Source organism: Pundamilia nyererei, unplaced genomic scaffold (assembly GCF_000239375.1).
Source record: "Pundamilia nyererei isolate P.nyererei 1_Seehausen unplaced genomic scaffold, PunNye1.0 scaffold01113, whole genome shotgun sequence".
NCBI lineage: Eukaryota > Metazoa > Chordata > Actinopteri > Cichliformes > Cichlidae > Pundamilia > Pundamilia nyererei.
Window position 1 is genome coordinate 1 of NW_005188514.1, and position 20,770 is coordinate 20,770.

General features: G+C 38.5%; 1 protein-coding gene and 1 long non-coding RNA gene across 3 annotated transcripts; both read left to right on the top strand.

Moving 5' to 3' along the window:
- Positions 1–7: 7 nt before the first annotated feature.
- LOC102194534 (uncharacterized) lies at positions 8–2,010 on the top strand. 2 transcript variants are annotated; one of them, XR_312507.1, is made up of 4 exons: positions 8–137; positions 1,205–1,309; positions 1,547–1,559; positions 1,674–2,010. It is a non-coding gene; the product is annotated as an uncharacterized LOC102194534 (long non-coding RNA). The 2 variants fall into 2 exon arrangements; XR_312508.1 differs by having other exon boundaries at positions 1,679–2,010.
- Positions 2,011–14,209: 12,199 nt separating this feature from the next.
- LOC102194832 (HLA class I histocompatibility antigen, B-52 alpha chain-like) lies at positions 14,210–17,970 on the top strand (the record flags this gene model as incomplete). The annotated part of the gene is made up of 2 exons (XM_013908090.1): positions 14,210–14,386; positions 17,719–17,970. Coding segments are annotated over exons 1-2 (304 nt in total), but the record flags the coding sequence as incomplete, so codon positions are not given.
- Between the last annotated feature and the right edge of the window lie 2,800 nt (positions 17,971–20,770).

The window sequence follows — 20,770 nt, forward strand, 5'->3', positions numbered from 1 at the left end:
CCAGATGAGTGTTGATCTGGATCTTTCATCAGTCACACCTGAAGACTGGCACAGCTACAGATGTATGTTTCAGCTCTCTGGTGTGAACGAGGACATCGTCACCAAACTGGACAAAGCAGCGATCAGGACCAATGAGGGTAAGATTGGAAAAAAGAAGACAGTAAAACTTTTATAAATACACCTTTATTTGATCTTATTTGGATTTTCCATTTGGCTCCATGTGAAAGGAGGAAACTGGAAGAAGCCCTTTTCACACATGCTTAAAACAAACCAGGTGTTTGATAGAGATTAGGAAGCAACAGGACTAATCACTCAGTACTTGATCTTAATAATGGACGATGTAGGAGTGAAAAAAAACCAACCAAAAAACTTTCATTTTTGGGCTTTAGTACAAAGTTAAACTGCTGATTCAAAACTTTCAACAAAAATCTAAAACAGGCAACAAACTGGTAAATCTAAAATACACTCAGAGAAATCACACAAGGGAAAACAAACAGACACTGAAACAAAGACTGAAGGGAGGGAAGAGTGTTTATAAACACATGAGGTAATCAGAGAGTGGGAAACAGGAGGGTGACGAGACACAGCTGACGTAAAACTAAATGGATGAAACACTGAGTGAACTTAACGCAGGGACAGAAACAGAGACCCTTCAAGGACCAATAACACTCTGTGACTACAACACTAACAAGAACTAAAACACAAACAGATCTGAGGAATCCACTAACACAGCACAGCTGAAAATAAAGATCAGACAATAAACAGAGCAAAGGGAGCCCTCAGCAATCACACAAGAGCAAATAAAGAAAGAATAAACACAGCAGCAGGCCTGAGGATCACACACAGCTCAGATTACACTGATCTTCATCTTTCATCATCATCACTGGGAGGTAAAAACTAGAAACTTTAATTTTAATGTGGTTTTTGTGACCCTGGTTTTTTTTTCTGGTTTTATGTGATCTGTTTATAACATGGAAGAATCAAACCTGCTGTGATACTGTGTTCATTCACCTGTTGTTGATGACTGGCTCAGTATAACTGCTAAACATCAAACTGTAATACAGTTTGATTATTCACTAATCTACATTAAAACCTTGTGTAGTTTAGTTCCTGTGGTGTTTTATAGATGAAGGTCTGGTGTGGTCTTAATGAACGTTGGTCCAACAGTGAGATGAACTACAGAATGTAAATGTGTTGGTTTCAGGTTCTTCAGTCTTCCCTGCTGGTGTTGTTGTCCGGTTTATGGGCATCCTGCTCCTCCTGACTGTCTGCTTCTCTGCAGTCTTTATCTGGAGGAGAAAATATAAAGGTGAGAAATATGAAACACATTTACCTCCAACATGTTTCCAACATTTTGATGTTTATGCTCTTATAATTTGATGTGTTTCATGCCTGTTACTTCTCATGTGATAAAGTTCATAATGTGTAAATATTTGATATTTAATGAGCTGAAATGTTTCATGCAAGTGGTGCAAATGGCTAGTTTTTTCTCAAGTGCTTCATATTTTCTGAATAAATAACTGTATTACTATCTCTGTTTTTACAGAGCTGTACTGACAGTAAGTATTTTACAAGTTCAAACTGGATTTAAAAAAACAATTCTCAAATTTAAATGCTTATTTGAATTGTTTGAGACTTAAGATGTTTAAAAGATTTCTCTGTGTGTGATTCAGTGCAGCTTTAGAAAGAATTGCTCATCTCAGCTTTGCATGAAGACAGCCTCTCCCAGAATTCACCTGCTTTCTGCATACATGCTACTACTGCACATTCACCTAATGTATATATTATATATAATGTTCTTCCTCTACCTTTCTGCTGCAACAAGATGGAGAAACTGCAAATAATACAAAAAGTTATTTGGCTTTAATTTGAAAGTCAAATTCAGTTTACATAAAGTGTTTGCACTGTGAACCTTTAGTTTTACTGTAGTAGCTCTCAGACAAAGACTCTGAAAGAACATTACATTTCAATTTTTCACTATTTCAATTTTCAGCTTTTTCCTTTTAAACAAATTTAAAGTGAAACAACACAAAACACTGCAAACCACAACACAATTAAATATAAATTAAAATATGAAAACAAAAAGAAGATGCATATTCTCTGTCATATGGGCCTGCGTGAGTAAACTTTCTGAATCCTTTATCATCTGCAACTGAAAATAGTTGTGGATGATTACTATACCTTTCTAATGTAACGTTGTTGTCCCTGGCTCTCTTTTTCTCTCGCTCCCTCCCGCTCTGTTCCTGTGCTACTGCGAGTGTAACTGCTGCCCCTCCCCCCTCTTCCCAGCACAAAGCACAAGGCTCGCGTGCAGAGTGACGCGGGAAAAAAAGTGCGAGAGAGAGAGAGAGGGTGAGAGAAAGGGGGGGAGGGGGGGAAACAACCTCACATCATTCACTTCAAAGAGTCGGCTCTAAGAGCCATTTCGTTCGCGACCGACACATCACTAGTGTAACGGCCCCCTGACATGTCATTGTGGAGAAGTTCAGACCTCCATGATTGAGTGTAAATATTCTCATAATAATGTGTAAATATTCAAAAGCTGTCCAGCTGTGGACTTTTAATATAAATGTTTTATGGTTTTCATCTGTTTATCTTAAAGTTTCATAAATAAAATGCTTTTTTTAAAGGATTATTAAGTCATAGTTTCATTTTTTTTTTACATAATAACCTGACCTGGTTTGCCTTCATGATTTTCTGTCAGAAATGAAATTAGAGGAGAAACAGATCCGAAAGGGAACAAGGTTTCTGTTGATGAGTGGACACATGAGACAGGAATTATGTTTCCCTCCCACATAATGACACCATGAGCCAATCCTCAAAAACTCTAGACTTTTTAAAACTTTTATTTTCAGTCATTTCAAATGTATTTCCGGGAATATTTTTTTGAAAAAAACATTTGAGTTCTTTTGTGTAGATAAGGTTTACTGGTTACAGTCTTCATCATTTCACTGATAACATCCCCACTGTCCTGGTTCAATTAAGTCAGAATCCATCCCATCCATCCATCCATTCACTTCCGCTTATCCTTTTCAGGGTCGCGGGGGGCGCTGGAGCCTATCCCAGCTGTCATAGGGCGAGAGGCGGGGTACACCCTGGACAGGTCGCCAGTCTGTCGCAAGGCTAACACACAGGGACAGACAACATTCGCACTCTCATTCACTCGCACATTCACACCTAGTGACAATTTGGGTTATCCAATTAACCTATCCCCACAAGCTGCATGTCTTTGGACGGTGGGAGGAAGCCGGAGTACCCGGAGAGAACCCACGCAAACACGTCAGTATTTTAAATTCATCCTATTTCATATACAAGAGTAACAAAGAGGGATTTATCGACCTACTAACGGCTCTTTGAAGAGATCCTCCTCTTTTCTCTGAGATAAACCACAGATAATAAACTCTCTCCTTACTACATCAGACTCATCCACTGAATAACAATGAAAATGTTAAACTGAAGATGTAGGGGGCCTAAGGGTACATCTTTCACCATCTTACAATGCTGTGATTGCAGCCATTCTCCAACTCTCTATGAATGGTACTCATGGCCATTGATCAGTAGGCTTTGATTGGTGGTTGTTGATCAATGATCAGCCCATTGGTCATTCAGTGGTGCTTGTTTCAATCATTATGCAAATGTACTCTTTATAAGATCGGGGAAACCTGCAGTCAGCTGAGACTGAAGAAGTCACTTGGATGAGTGACGAAACGTTTCTCCCACTGAAAACTCTACGTCCAGATGAACACAATCAACTTTTTGGGACAAACTTCCCAGAGTTTGTGGCTGTCGGTTTGGTTGATAGACTTCAGATGATTTACTATGAGAGCAACACCAGGAGAGCAGAAGAGTCACAGACAATGAAACAGAATACTGGGACACAGAGAGTGAAGTGTCTGATGAAGATTTAGGTGCAGTACGACAGGTCTGCTGAGCCATTTTTGACAGACAACCCTCTGCAACTGCTGTTTCTTGTCTTGGTAAGAAAAAGTGACACACAGCATGTAATCAAAATCACCAAAAACATGTATGTGATTAATGATGATACCATCTTTCTAACTGGCACTTACTGGAGAATAATAACTGTAACTGGTAAATTAAATAACCAGCCACATTACAGACTATAATATTGTGTGGAGACAGTTGTCGCCTAATGGTTATGAACACTGCTGTCCTTCTGTTTGTGTAACAGCTCTCATGTAATTTATAATGTCCAGGTTTGTTTTTTAGTACTTCACTTAAATGTTGTTTCTTCATTTTTTTAGACTAATGCTGCCAAAGACAGCAAAATCTGCAACAAAGGTAACTGATGTATCTGTACACCTCACATGTACCGCATACAGTCATATTTGTGTTTTGTTGCCTTAAAAATAAGCCTTAATTTTTCTTGTTAGATTTATTGATGGATTTTGAATTTTCCAAACACTCTTAATAAATAAATAAATCCAGATTATTTTTTTTTGTCCAAACAGAAGAGAGATGATTTAAAGAAGGTGGAAAAACTTCACTTCATGAGGAATCAGCAACACTGAACGTCTGAGAAAACCGTTTCTGCTTTGCTACCAAAGTAAACATGTTTTATTAGAGCTATGACACAACCTATAATCAAAACATGTACAAAAGATACAACACAACAGAAATTAAGTAAATAATTTATGTCATAGAAAAAATAAAATGGACATAATATTTTTCTCTGAAAATTTCTTACATTGCTTTGTAGTATTTGTTAGGTGCCATTAACCATGACAGTCTGACACCACTCTCCTTTTTCTCTCAGCTTTAATGGTTTGGGTTGATACATGGTATACATTCATATTTTATTTACTTTTGTTCTGTGTTTAGAATTAAAGAATCTGAGATATGAGTCTTTTTTTGGTTCACTGAATGCCAAATTCATGCACAGCAGTGTAGTCATCTGGTGCTGTAAGCCATCTGCTTCAAGGTGCACAAGTAGAGAACTGACACTCACTGGTTATTTTCTCTGTTTTGAACCATTCTCTGTAAACCCTGTGATGATGAGGTGCTTGTGTGGTAAAATCCCAGTAGATCAATAGTTTATCAAAAACACAGACCAACCTCAACGATCATCAACACCCTCAGTAGATGCTGTATCAACAACTATTCAACCATCTTTCTTCCAGACTATGATGCTGTTTGAACTTCATTAGGCTTTTTGACAGTATCTACAGGGCTAAATGCTTTGAGTTGCAGATGTGGCTGAACAAGCAGTGGAACAGGTGCACCTGATAAAGTGGCTGCTAAATGTATGTATAGTGACATTTTTGGACTATACAGTAGTTGGTGCTATGTTCTCAGACTGTATATTTTTCTTTGTTTTCTGATGCATTTAGTTTTGTGAATAATTTTTGCGTTTCTCTATTTCAAGCAATTTTGTAGTTTCAATTCAATCGTTCACATTTCAGTATTGCGTCTGAGCAGTTTTTACTCTACATTAGGCCTACATTTTGCATTTTTCAGTGAGGTTTTGGTAAAGGTAAAACAATACTTGGTGTCTTAATCTTAAAACGGTGGTGTTAAAGAGACTGATTGACTTTTCAAGTTTTGACCTTAAAATGAATTTGATTATTTCAGTATCTTTTGCACAGGTGAGTCTTAGTTATAAACACTAGCTTTTAGCTGTCTTTAGAACGGCTTGGACATTCCTGATGTATAGACGTGAGACCAGTTTTCCCGTACTTCACTCATGTACGTTCATTCAAAGAGGAAAAAGAAAAACTTCCACAGGACTCCAATGTGAAGAGATACAAACAAACAAAAATGTGTTCCACAGCTTGCAAATCTTCTTACAGGAGTAATCGGGTGTAACTTATCGTCAACAACAAACATACTATGGTAGGAACACTGTGGCTCTGTCCTCCTCTGCTGCAGCGTCTTGCCTCTGCTATTATGGGCTCCCGCCCCTGGCCCACGCACCTGCTGCCTATCGGGATGATCACAAGGCCAATTTAAGACAGCAGCACTGTGTCACTCGTCGCTGGATCGTTGAGCTATCAGCGTCAGTCGCTCAGTAGTTTGAGAATCAGAATCTGTGAGTTCTTTCCATCTGTTCGCCTCTAACTAAAGTTTCTGTGTACAGATCTTTCCCGGACCTTTCCTTGCCTGCCTGTCATCCCGTGGACGAGTGAGTGGATTTGTGTTTCTCCAGTGTGGGGAGTGAAGAGAGAGAGCCTTTGGAGGGCGTCTGATTCCCGTCTTTCCCCTCACACACCCCGGAACCCTGGACCCCCCTCCCCTCCCTCCAGCACGTTGTAAATAGCATCACCTGGTGTCGTTGTGTCAATAAACTGATTGTTAACTCTGTAAAGATTCCCGGTCTGCGCCTGAGTCCGTTAACTAAAACGTGACACTGTGGTGTGGCCATGTGACATCTCATAGAGAGAGAAAACTTCAGGGATCGATCTCAGCTTTTTCAGAATACACTCTTTCCATTGCTCTGGGATGGGAGAATCATCCAGACTGAATGTGAGGCTGTCATTGTTTGGTTCATTTCGACTTGTAAGATTCAGAGTTTGACTCGATGCTAGTGAGGAAACATGTTGGGCCACACAAGCTTGAGCAACAATGCTATCTGACTGCAAAGTAACAGCATGTTCACTAACATCGTGTACAATGACAGGTAGTTTACTGCTGGCATTAAAAAGAATGTCTACTAAAGCCAACTGAAGAAGCAATCCACCTGGTAACTTGTATTGCTCATGCAGCTCAAGGATTAAACTTGTGTTCCAGGTGTTCTATTTTAATCTCCCATTTCCCATTAGACATTGTTTATTTCTTGCTTGGGCCTATGAGACCTTGAGGCAAGAGTGACTTAGGATTTAGGCTGTCTATGGGATTAATGGGCACTGTGATTTGCATTTCAGGACCACATTTTCATGTCTCGGGACTGAGAGAATCAGGGGTTTCAGCTCCTGGGTGTCCCACAAAAGGAGCTGCCACTAATTAAAATTAACTTTTGTTCGAGTTTCACAGTTTCACTGTCAGTTGAAGTAGGAGTCGCAAGTGGTACTTGGTCAAAAGTATGCATAGTAAAGACTGATTGTGCATGTGCAGCAGCTTTTGTTGCACCTGAATGTTTTTCATACGGTCCAACTTGACCGAACGAGGCCCTTCCTCAGTTCTTAACATGAGGAGAAGCTCTGGAAACGAGGGTGGAAGGGTCTTCTTTGCTTCAATCTGGAGACTTATTATTAAGCTTTGGTCCAAGCAACCTCTAATGAATTGTTTAACATTCATTTACATTTGCAGGAGAGGGTTCCCCACTAGAAATAACTTGTGTAAGGCTGAACACTTATAGCGTACGAGTCTGAAAAGGCTATCTTAAAGATAGACCCTTCCACCTTATGGGAAAGGCTGTGAAGATGTTTCAAGAAGGCAGATGGGTTTTCTCTGCTGTTTTGGTTTGAGCCACGAAAGGCAGTAAAAAGCTCTTCACCATCCTCAACAACTCCAAAGGGTGAATCAAACTGAGTGACATAAGCGCTTGGTGATGCAGTGACCCTAGAGGCTTTACAACTTAAGATGCAGCTGTCGTATAAATGTTATGGTCAACAATTGATCATGTCTAAGTCTGGGGTGTAGGGCTGGCCTGCAACACCTTGAGAAATGCTAAGGAAGCCTGCTCTCCCACTACCCCCCATAAACTCAAGTTCCTTCAGGTATCTATGTGCCTCTTCTTTGCCTATTTCTTCTTAAGTACTGTAATTCCCGGACTACAGAGCACACCTGATTAAAAGCCGCATGCTCTAATTTTAGAAAGAAAATCCATTTTGTACTTGTACAGGCCGCACCGGATTTTAAGCCGTATGCGTTTCACTTGTAATATGAGATATTTACACAGAAATATTACACGTGAGGAGTTTTAACATTTAATTTAATCCGTAAGGTAACATAAACATGGTAACATACAAAAATACATATTGCAAATGCTTTTTTTCCTCGAACAGCGCCTGTAACACGGATACCTTTAAGTATACGTATGTATCAGTAACACACAAATTACGTTGCTTGTGGTTTTTTACGGAACAGTGCACAAACAACATTACAACGTCTCTTAACAACCGATAAAAATATATACCGTATATATACTACTTATCAATTTTATTGGTCTACTGTTACCAGGCAAAATGTTTTTGGCCACATGAAAAAAAAAATGCATTAGCCGCACGTCAGTATAAGCTGCAGTGTTCACAGTATGGGGAAAAAAGTATGACCCGAAAACTACGATAATATCTCTGATGGTTTTGGTAAAAATTTCACTTTAGGGTCTACAGAACTGACCACTTTCCCATAAGGTGGAAGGGTCTATCATTAAGATAGCCTGTTCAGATTTGTACACTATAAGTGTTCTGCCTTCTGGCTGATGTGGCTCATCGGGGACCCTGATGACTTTAGAGATTTTACCATTAGCCTCGAAAACATTAGTTATATCATCATCATTAAGGCATCTTTCAGTACCTGTAACAAACAGTGTTTCTGGCTATCATCTTGAAACCGTTCCATTTTCAAAAATAAATGTATAACTCATTGTAAAATTAATTCATGGATTTATTACTTCTAGGCTGGACTTCTGTAATTCGTTATTATCAGGATGTCCTAAACTCCCTGAAAAGCCAGAGTAGCAAGAGTACTGACAGGGACTAGAAAGAGAGAGCAGATTTCACCTATACTGACTTCTCTCCATTGGCTCCTTGTTAGTTTTTTCCGCCTCTTGGTTATGGTCAGTATACAACACTTCTTAATAGTAAAGCATTATGTTATTTAATTACTCTTTGGAGAAAGCAATTTGTTACACTACTCATTAAATTACTTTCACATTTCTCCATAAAATGACCTGAAAAGCATTGTCTCACAATTACCAGTTAACAATATTAGCTTATAGGCTACAGTCCCACACATCAACACAAATCTCTATGCTAAAAAGGACATGATGATCTTTCTATTAGTATTTAGCCAACAACACAAAGAAAAAATGAAATTCGGCACAGAGAGACTTCAAAGCGTTTGCCACAGTCTGTCACGACTGGTTGGAGAATAAGACAGGATACAATTGCTGTGGACAAGAGACAGAGATTATTAATAACTAATAATTAAATGCAGAGTTGTGTACAAACACATTTTGGGTGGGGGAAAAAAAGGTGAGTGAGGAAGAAACAGTGATGAAAACACACCAGCAGCCTACACCTATTGCAGCACAACTAAGGGAGGATTCGGGGTCACCTGATCCAGCCCTAACTATATGCTTTACCAAAAAGTAAAGTTTGAAGCCTAATCTTAAAAGTAGAGATAGTGTCTGTCTCCTGAATCCAAACTGGAAGCTGGTTCCACAGAAGAGGGGCCTGAAAACTGAAGGCTCTGCCTCCCATTCTACTTTTAAATACTCTAGGAACAACTAGAGATGGACCGATCCGATATTACGTATCGGTATCGGTCCGATACTGACCTAAATTACTGGATCGGAGAATATCGGAGAAAAATAAAAAATGTAATCCGATCCATTAAATATCACGAAAGCACCTCACAAAACTTGCAACACGCCGTAACTCACCTCAGAACGTTAGCACGTCGGAGCAGTATGCATCACGTGATAGAGCAGCTGTGGCATGCAGGACCTGTTGGTGGTCTGGATAGCATTTGGAGCTTCGCTAGCAACCCCGCATTTCATCTCCGACAAAGTTATCCCGAGAGAAGTAAAGCAAGTGTGTAAGTCCATCTCTGAATGTTTGTAAAGCATTCCTGCGTTAAGCTTAACAAGCGACTGCCTTCTTGCTGCTACTTCAATCATGAAACTGCTTAACGATCAGCTGATCGGCTTTTCTGTCACGAGTCCGTGTCTCTTGTTTGTTTTTGGCCCACTTTGCACCAGAAAGAGGAAACCAGCGAATAAACAACAGCAGCACGTTTAAGCTTGATCAGCTGTTGTTAGAATGTATTTAATATTACTTTCTACTCGAGGATCTTTTTCTACGTAGCTGACGCTGGTAACTGTGCAGGGGCGGATCTAGCAAAGTTTAACCAGAGGGCCGATAGGGCATTAACAGGGAAAAGGGGGCACAAAGACATACTTTTCTTTCTTATTCTCATTTAAAATGTCGAGCTTTTAATAAATAATTATCTGACACCCAAAGTTTTAATTTGATGCAAAATGAATAGAAGTCCATTACTGTATATAGTAACTATTAAGTCTAATATACCCTAGTAAGCTATAGTACTTTTTCCTTTGGGAAGGTACCATCTGTGCAGTCTGCAATTCTGTTGAAGAAAGATGTTCAATCTATTTAATATTGTAGAAAAATAATTGATTTCTGTGCATTTTTTTCCACACTGCATCAAATTAAGGTTGATTACGTCGATTAAGCATCATGAGGTGGAGCGTGAGGGGTGGTTCCCTATTTTTTATTTATTTATTTTTGTTGTTGCTGGGAGTTGGAACCCTATTAGTTAATTAATATTATGCTTAATATTTATGCTAAGTACTCTTTAAAATACCAGAATAGGGAGGATGGTGTAGGTTTAAGTTTATTAGATTGATCAGTATTGCTGAACTTTTTTTTTTTTGCATACAGGTATAACAGAATAGTTTTAGTGTAGTTGTTGTTTTAAACTTGAGTATGAACTTATACAAAATGCAGCAAGATATTAAAAAAACACTTTTGTTGATTAAAAAACACTATATCGGATTCATATCGGTATCGGCAGATATCCAAATTTATGATATCGGTATCGGACATAAAAAAGTGGTATCGTGCCATCTCTAGGAACAACAAGAAGCCCACACTCTTTGCATTAAGATAAGATGGGGCCTGATTATTCAATACCTTGTATTTGAGGAGCAGGATTTTAAATTTGATTCCAGATTTAACAGGGAGCTCTCTTTCTAGAAGGTCCCAGATATGCTTAGACCACTGTTTAAGAAACTAGGCAGTGGCAAACCTTATTCTGTTTTAATATTGTTATAAACTGATATGGATCGGTTTCTCTTTTATTATGTTGTAAATTCTGTTTCACAATTACATTTAACTTTTGGATGACAGCACAAAAACTGAGAGGAGGATAAAGAGGGGGAGATCAGGATGAAGACAGCAAATACAGTCAGAGCAAATAGAAACAGGTAACAGTCCACATTATGCGGCCAACGTAGTATCTGTTTTCCCTACATTCACTGATGATGATTTCATATAACAAAGCAGTGTGTTATACAGATATCAAATGCACATCCCCAAATTGCTCTTATCATAATTATTATAAGATTATATGTGTATCATATTTTGTGGTTGAATATAATATGTTTGTGTGTTATTTTTCAGTGCAAAGAAGCAGCAAGAGGGATGGAGAGAGAGAGGATCATCGAGTTACAGACCACTGGGCACTAGGTGGTCTGGTGGGCGGATTAATCCAAATATTGATAGTACTGATACCAACACTAGTATTGGTATTGGATCGATACTGCACAGCAATACTATGAATGAGGGGAAGTGTTAATGTTGAATGTTTTTCTTGAAATGTCCAGGCCACTATATACATGTTAAATGACAAGACAAGTTTTCCTTATCATGGTCACGCTCCTAGATGTGTGTTGAAATAATAAATAGTGCCCAGAGAGTTTTTATTAGGAAAAGCACATTTGGGATGTATCCACTTAGAAAAAGAATAACCCTTTTTTAATTTTGTCAACACAAACCATTAAATATTTTTGATTCATCCTCAATCATCCAGGTAGGGAAATCCCAAAAAATTGTTTCTGTTCAACTGGATGTAGTGCTTTCCCTGACAAAACATTCTCCCACTGAAAACGTTATGTCCAGATGAACAGAAACATATTTTTGGCAACAATAAAGTAAATAAAATAATAATTTGGGTAAAAAAAAAATATTTCCTGGATACTTGCTTCTTTGGTTGTTAGGGCAGCCTGTCTTCTTCATTTAGATCCATTCAAACTTTGAGGTAATAAATCTATCGTGATTGGGAGTTGCTAACCTCCAGATTATCTTTTATGTCATCACACTAAATGTCTCAACAAATTTAAAGTTAACGGCAATATTTTCATCCTGAACACTTTCAGTGAGCTAATTATATTGTTTGAATATCTGAATACAGTCTGTAGATAATCAGTCTGCTGAAGTAATAATGACCAATAACACTTTGAAAATTAATATAAACTATTTTTTATGATCTAACATGAATCACAGCTGAAACATTACTTCAACCACCATACAAGGTACCTGGATATTCTTTTCTAAATAATAAATTTAGCATTTGGGCTATTGCTGAGTGCTACCATTTTCTAAAATTGGATGTAAGAAATGGTTATCACCTAGTGTCAATTAGAGAGTGAAAGATAAATAGAAGAAAGCCTTTTATGATATGTAGTTTTCAGTTCTGCTTGGACAAACCTTATGAACCATTGGCACAATGTAGCCTACATATTTTGCACAGGCTATTGAAGAGCAAACTTTATATCAATGTAGAAAAATATGAATTCCAGTGGCATTGTTGGGATTTGTACCAGAGAGTGACCAACAAATCAAAGTTGTGGTGAATGGCTATTTTCAAGTACAGTACTAGGAAAAAGCTACAATGCATCATTGTGGCAAATGCTACTCTACATTTTCTTTTACCTGTACCCCAGAGATGGAATTGCATTGCAGGGAGCTCAAGTGGAATAATACATATATGGGTTTCACCAGATCCATCTTTTCAGTTTCAGAGGTTTGTTGGGCTAAACAAAGCCAGACCGGTGGACAAGGCCCACTGTATGTTCCATCCTCCATCTGTTCACATGTAATTCACTGTGTCCTTTCTCCAGTTGAAATTATTGTATAACACATTTATTTTTAGTAAACTGTGATAACATTTCATTCAAATAGTGATCAACGACCAGATTGACTGAAGTAAAGATTATGCTTCAAAGGCATAGGACAGTAAGTAAATACCTGCTTTGCAAAATGTTAACACAAAAATTTAGTAAAATATGGAGGTTTGTAGAAGTGAAATCTCCAAAAGTTTATGGTAAATCATTTTCTTTTCTATTTTCTAGACAGCAATGTACAGAATTCTCAAGCCATTTCTTTTATTTTTCTCATTAGAGTTTAGAAGGAATTGAACATGATTTATCGGTTTACACAAACACTATAACTCTTCTTTATTGAACTTACACATAAGCTTCATTACAGTAAACCCAGCAAGCCACCCAGAATGATCTTTGGGTGTTATCTGTTAAAACTAACACTAACTTGCCATTAGGGAGCACCACAAGCAACTGTATTCAGTTTACTCTCTCACTCCATTTACTACTTCATTTTCACTCACACTTATTTCACCATTTATTTTTAAAATACTCACAGTATGGTTCAGCATTGTAATGCCTTGCAGTGTTCTGCTGTTGCTAACTGACCACACTTCAGGTGTGGATAAAGGCATACCTGAGGCAGGCTTTTTAAAAGGCTCATTAGTCTTTGTCTGTGTTGTCGTTGTGGCACCAGATATTTTAGCCAACTTGTTATATAATTCAAAATAAAAGCTCTTCTCTGTGAAATTCTGGTATTAGTCTCCATATTTATGTTGCGGCTTTTGAGCTGGGTCATAACAGCATGCATTAAACAATACTAAAGAATTCTAAATCCTATCTCTTCTTACTCCTCAGATTTCTCTTTAAGAAAGCTCTCTCCTGCCTAGTCAACCATGATGCACTGGACCAGGGACTGTAGAAAACAATTTTTGTAGTTTTCTGTGGGCCCTGTAACGTCCTGGCAACTACAGGCCACGAGGGGGGGCAGTTCACCACATTTACTGCCTGGAGCAACAAATAAATATCACTTGTAGATTTTTTTAAGAGCACTGGTTAATAACTGAAATCAGGAATACAAATTCAGGAATACAAAACAAAATATAAATTAAAAGAAAATTACTAAGAGCCCATAGTATAGCCTATTGTCTCACGCTGTGTCAAACTGTTTTACAATGACTATAAATCATAGAAGACCTGTGCTGCATATCTGCTTAAATTAGGATAATATTTAAATGTATAAACAATAAAGAGAGAAGACAAATTACATCTCTTCATCTCTTAAATTCTGAAAACGTTAGCATACTGACTTTCACTTTCGTTAGTAACCTAAGAGAAGCCTTTCAGCCTAGTTTTAAATGACGCTGCGCTGAATCTAAATGCCCATTGGCTCAGCAGGAAGCTTATACTAGACGATCCTCCGATTCCTTTCTCAGTTTAGCGCTGGAATTTTTACAGGAGGGACGCCTCAACTTTGTGAAGTGACAGTTGATTTGAACTATTACTTCTCAGTCAGTCAAAAGTTAAAGATCAGGATGAGGACCTTGGTTCTTTTGGTTCTTCTGGAAATACACGGCGCTGCGGCTGGTGAGTATTTTTTATTCTTATTTGGAGCTCAATTTCAGAGATTTAGCTGTAAATAATAATATGAATATGAAGAAGGGAATACTTAATTGACTTTATAAACATATCATTTAACTGTCTTCTCTTATTTAAAGAAGTACAACGGAAATATTTGCATATGAAATTAAATGTAGGCTACGAAAATAAGATGACAGTGCAAACAGCAAATATAAAACTACGCAAATGAAATACTTCAGAAAACCGTGATCCTTAAACAGGAATTTAAGAGATAAGAATATGATTAGTCGACTGAGGGAAATGACGACAATTGTATCGTTTATTTACCTGCCTTACAATTACAATGTGTGCATTAAGTCCACAGCGTACTGTAGCTGAGCATTTTTGGTATATTCGCTAGGAGCCAGCTGATGGCGCTGTGGTCATCCATACCTTACTCCCTGAGCCAAAGCCATAAAGTAGGGCTGGGTATCCGATTCACAAGGTCCCGAATCGATTCGATCCACAATTCGATTCAATTTGATTTGATTCTGGGAAATTTTGACAGTCAGAAATATTAAAATTCAGATGAGTACATTTACATATTTTTGTATCTATAAAAAGGAAGCTGACACACGCAAGACTTTATCACAGGTGTGAGCGTCACAGCAGACGCCTTTGTGTCAACGTAGCTGATGATAAAACACAGAAAAACATGGTGATTTTCCTGGCCTGGGATTTTATAAAAAATATTCTGCAGTACATCAAAAACAAAAGAAAACCATTAATCAACTTATGAACATTACCTCTGAAGTTACAGAGGTTTTATTAGAGACACAGCTAAGCGTTTTGCATTTTGCATAATTTTAAAAAGTTTAAATTTGTTCAGAAGCCTGTTGAACGGCAGAAATTAGGTTGTCTTTTCGGAAGTATGTAAAAGGAAAATAAAACAGCGGCCGACAGCGCTGTACACAACGATAGACTTGTGCGTAACAAGCAAGCGAATAATGCAGAAAACAGATTTTTAGATGGGAAACTGTTCTTGAAGTACAGAGAGAGAGAGAGAGAGAGAGAGCTGTGTATGAAGTGTGATTTTATCCTGGTGGAAGCAAAACAGTAAAAGTCAGAGTGAATTCATGACGATGTTTATGTGAAGCGTAGTTTGGATCTTCTTTTGCTGCTGGTTCGGTCAATATTGTTTGGAGAGACATCAAACTAACAGCTTTAGAATCCGGCAAAAAGGGCGTAAACACAAAGCGCGGACCCGCCGAAACATCGGAATCAGCGAGCTGTCGGCTTTCAGCCCCGGCTGTGTCCGTGCCGTCGGGTGAGAAAGGCGACATCTCACTGATTCTGATCAGCGGTCCCGCTGTGTGTTTACGTCTTTGTGCAGAATCCGTGTACCTGCTCTCATTTACTGTCTTAGCTGTTTGGTGGTTGTTGAAATTTTGTGAGGTTTCACCTGAGATTCTGGCATTTTGGGAAAAATAAATTTATATAAAAAAAATCAATTCAGGATTTTAATGAATCAATTTCACGTTATCCAAGCCAGAATCGATTTTAATCGATAAATCGATTATAAAAACCCACCCCTACCATAAAGTCAGTTGCTAAGGTGGGCACCGAGTGCTTAGAGCACTTTTACTTGAGAAATCACAGGCACACAGAAAAAACATACAGCCCATAATTATTCATACCCCTAGCAAATTGTGACTTAAAGTTACTTTTATTCAACCAGCAAGTTCTTTTTTAACAGAAATGACACATGTGTCTCCAAAAAGATAATAAAATGATGTACAAGAGGCATCATTGTGGAAAAAAATATTTCTCAGCTTGTACATTTGAGCAAAAAGTATCATGTCCAGAATTATTCATACCCTTCACAAACTGTCACAGTCTCTGGAAAAATCCAAAGTTCTATACCATTACAAATAGTCCAAGCTGTTCTAAAGCCTAATTACACTGATTAATTGGGAACAGCTGTTTTAATGAACTGGTGGTTTGTGAAAAGTCATGGCTAAGACAAAGAAACCCAGTGAGGACCTGTGGCTGCGCATTGTGGCTGCTCACAAGTCAGGAAAGGGCTACAAGGCCATATATACATTTTTTTTCAAGTTCCAGTGGCTACAGTGCAAAGTATTATTAAAAAATACAAGATGTTCCGCACTGTGGAAAAACTCAGAGGACGTGGTTGGAAGCCAAAAGTGACACCTGTGCTGGCCAGGAGGAAAATGAGAGAGGTGAAAAAGAATACAAGGATCACCACCAAGCCCATCCTGGTGAATCTGGGCTCTGCTGGTGGCAATGTCTCAAGGCAGACAGTCCAACGGACACTAAATACTGCTGGGTTCCATGGACGCAGACCAAGGAGGACGCCACTTCTCCAGATGAGGCACGCAAAAGATTGCTTGGCCTTTGCAAATGCTCATTTGGACAAAGAAGAAGATTTCTGGTCTTCAGTGTTATGGTCAGATGAAACAAAAATTTAATTGTTTGGTCACAATGATGTTGCCTTCATTTTGCGTGAAAAAGGAGAAGCCTTCAACCCAAAGAACATCCCCACTGTCAAACATGGTGGTGGGAACCTAATGCTTTGGGGGTGTTTTTCAGACAGTGCACCAGGGAACCTAATCACAATAAACGGCACCATGAAAAAAGAGCAATACATGAAGATTCTCAACAACAACATCAGGCAGTCTGCAGAAAAACTTGGCCTTGGACACCAGTGGGTATTTCAGCACGACAATGACCCAAAACATACAGCAAAAGTGGTGAAGAAATGGTTAGCAGACAACAACATTAACGTTTTGCAGTGACCTAGCCAGAGTCCCAACTTGAATCCAATTGAGAATCTGTGGAGGGAGCTAAAGATCGGGGTGATGGCAAGAAGACTCCCCAGCATGATACTTTTTACTAAAATATAAATAAAAGCTGAGAAATATTTTTTTCCACATTGATACCTCTTTACATCGTCTTGTTATCTTTTGGGAGACACCTGTGTCATTTCTGTTAAAGAACTTGCTGGTTGAATAAAAGTAACTTTAAGTCAAAATTTGCCAGGGGTATGAATAATTATGGGCTTGACTGTACATGCATGCAATGGAAGAAAAACAAAGACCCCACTAACCCCATCCACAAACTAAGACAAATCCAATTATTATTATTATTAAAACATTTTTTGCAGCAAGATGGAGGATTATTATTTTTTTATTCTGACATGGACAAAAAAATGCTATATTGCAAAAACATTTGAAAAAGACCTAAATCATCAGTTAATCAGAGGCTGAAGGTTAAAAGATCATTCGAATAAAAAAAAAATGGGTTCATCAAAACCACTGTTTTTAAATTCTGTCTTGCAGTGACCCACAGTCTGCAGTACTTCTACACAGCATCCACTGGCATTGAACGGTTCCCCAGATTCGTTGCAGTGGGTGTTGTGGATGGAGAGCAAATTGATTACTATGACAGCGTTTCAGAGAAGAATGTCCTGAAGCAGACCTGGATGGAAGGAGTTAGAGATGAGAGCAGCATCACAAATATCAGACGAGGAACTCAACAGAACTTTCAAGGCAATATTGGAATAGCAATGGAGCGGTTCAACCAAACCACTGGTAAGATATTTAGTCCAAATGGGGATCTCTTTACTCACACTTTTATATTTATATATATATTTTTTTTTTTAAACATGTCACACTTTATTTTGACCTCATCACAGTTCACAGTCAAAATCTGATCATATTCTGACATGACCTCTCAGTGTAGACGTCTCTTACAAATAATCACATGCTGTAATTAATTTTTTTTTAAAATGTCAGACACTATCCACTGCAGCTTATAATAAAATTAATCACCCAGCTAAGCATTTTCACTGGAAATGGGCTGGGATATCACATTTTTCACAACATTTATCTTAAATAATATTTCCAGATTCAAATAAACACATACATTAATAAATCTGTAAGTACAGACAGCTTAATGACCCATTCACCATCCAAGGCCTCTTTATGCATCATTTTAATGTGAGGGTAATACTGCTACCAATTCATTATGCTGGAGAACAGCATCATTGTCACTTATATTTAAGTTATTTATAAGGAAATTTACTGTTTTCTGAGATGATTTTGCAAACCAACATCCTCATTAATATATATTTAACTGACATTTTGAAGATGCAGCATTCAGTCCTATGACATGACAAAATGTGCTGTGATTGAAGGTTTTGTCTGAATCTGTATGCACCTAAATAGCTTGTAACTCTACATGTTCACATAAAGAAAATATCTGTGATAATGCACTGAAGTGTTTATCGTGGCTTTGAGAGCAGCAATGTTATAACAGCAGGAATGTCCTCGTGTTGTCCTCACCTGTTGACTGTCTGCTCTCATCACAGCATCAGCAGCACTCAGGTTCCTCTTCAAAGATGCTCACAGATCTCTGTGCTACACATTCAATAATATCATTAACGTGAATGTTTTAATGTTTTTAAAAGAGAAATCTGATCTGGTCACAGTGCTGAAAAACACCAAAGTGGCCCAGAGTCAAAATCATGGCGCAAATCATTGTTTCAGTCCACCACTGGATTTCTTAAATAAATAATAAATGATAAATATCTAATGACTAATAACAATAAAACAGTCATGGTGAGACAAACCAACAGACAGACAATAGAAGCTGAGATCTGACAGGAGAATCACATTTCATTTTAAATGAAGATAAATCACAGTTTCAATATATGTTGAATGTTATTTAGTGCCACATTTGTTCAAGTTTTTATAAACAGACAAATTAACTTAAACAGTTCCAACAGGTCCTTAGAAACTCTTTGAAAAAAAACTGAAATTATAATCAATATAATTAAGGTCTTAAAATGCTTTAATTTTCCCATAAACTGGTTGAAGGTATTCAGATTATTTAGGTGGAATTTTAAGACTATTATATAAAAAAAATAACCCTTTACATAAATTTTAAAATCACTCTCATAAAATTGTCTGTTTCATGTCTCTTTGTGATCGCCCTCATTCAGCTATTATAAGATGTAGTTGAATGGACAGACACACAGGGGGCGCTAACCTCACAGCATAAGTGTGTTTTCATTAGCAGCTCCTCCCTCACAGCAGCAGGTAACAGGTCTGAGCGCTTAGCCTGATGATGGAGACGTTGAGGTCTGAGTTTATTTTTCACTAACAGCATGAAGTAAAGTTAACATCAGCCAGCGTCTCAGTGAGAGCCAGTCACTGCTGACCTCGTTCACACGCAGCCATGACAGATTTAACCTGCAGTAATCAGATTACTTACAGGTGAAAGAGCACCAAGTCCCAACATTTACCTGTTTGTTAAACATGTGTCACTTCTTCATAGTTCTGCTCACTTTTTAAGTTTCTTTACATGTGTAAAAGGTCAAAGGTCACAGCAGGTGTAAAATCCTGACTCAGAGCAGAGCTCAGCTTTAAAGCGAACGTGAAACACAACCTGCATTAAAAATAAGTTACAACATAGATGCCTGCTTTAAAAAAAACTGACTGAAGCTGGATTTAAAGAAATAAAGTTTGAAGTTTTGGAGCCAGTGAGAGTCTCCGCAAAAGAAGCTGCCGCCTCTGCCGCTCACACCTGCGCTTCGTTTTTCCCGCCGTCTGGTGTGACGTCACCGCTCGCTGAGACAACGCGCTCACGCTGAAACGTTCCCACAGCAGCTTTGTCGCCTCTTCCCTCAGAGGCTCCTGTTTGTTTCCATCCGCTGCAAACATCAGTCAATCATTTCTTTTTAAACATCCTTTTTCAAACAAATCAAAGTGTTTTATTGACACAACTGATGTAAATAAAAACAGGTGTGAGTCTCTAAAAACTCCACAATAAGATGACAGCAACAGAACAAAACATGAAAAACATGAAAACTTCATCAGAACGCTCGAATTTAAACGTAGAACAAGCGCAGAATGAAAACTGGGCTGCTTTTTTCTGTTATTAAACTTTTATTGTTATCGTTACTGTTATTATAACACGAGCAGAACCACAGCGGCTCGAGGCCACGAGGGCGGAGCGCCGCCGGGACTCGAGTCTGTGGAGCTTCCTGTTAAAGAGGAGAGAGCGTGAATGTGAACAAACATGGCGTCAAAGGCTCCACTTACACTCTTAGTGTATTTCTAGAAACTTCCAACAGGAAGCGATCACAGACATGCGCGACAGGGATAGAGAGACGGGGGACATACGAGGGGGAGGAGCCTGACACCTGTCTGTGTGGCTCACCTGAGCAGAGCGAGCACAGACGCGCTCGTCATCAGCTGTGACGTAACCCGAGTCTAAACTCACGTCACCAACGAGCCGAAGACGACGTCAGTGAAACAAAGTCTGCTTCCTGACTCTGAATATATTCCTGGCTGTGACCTCACGTCTCATCAGCCAATCAGCAGCAGG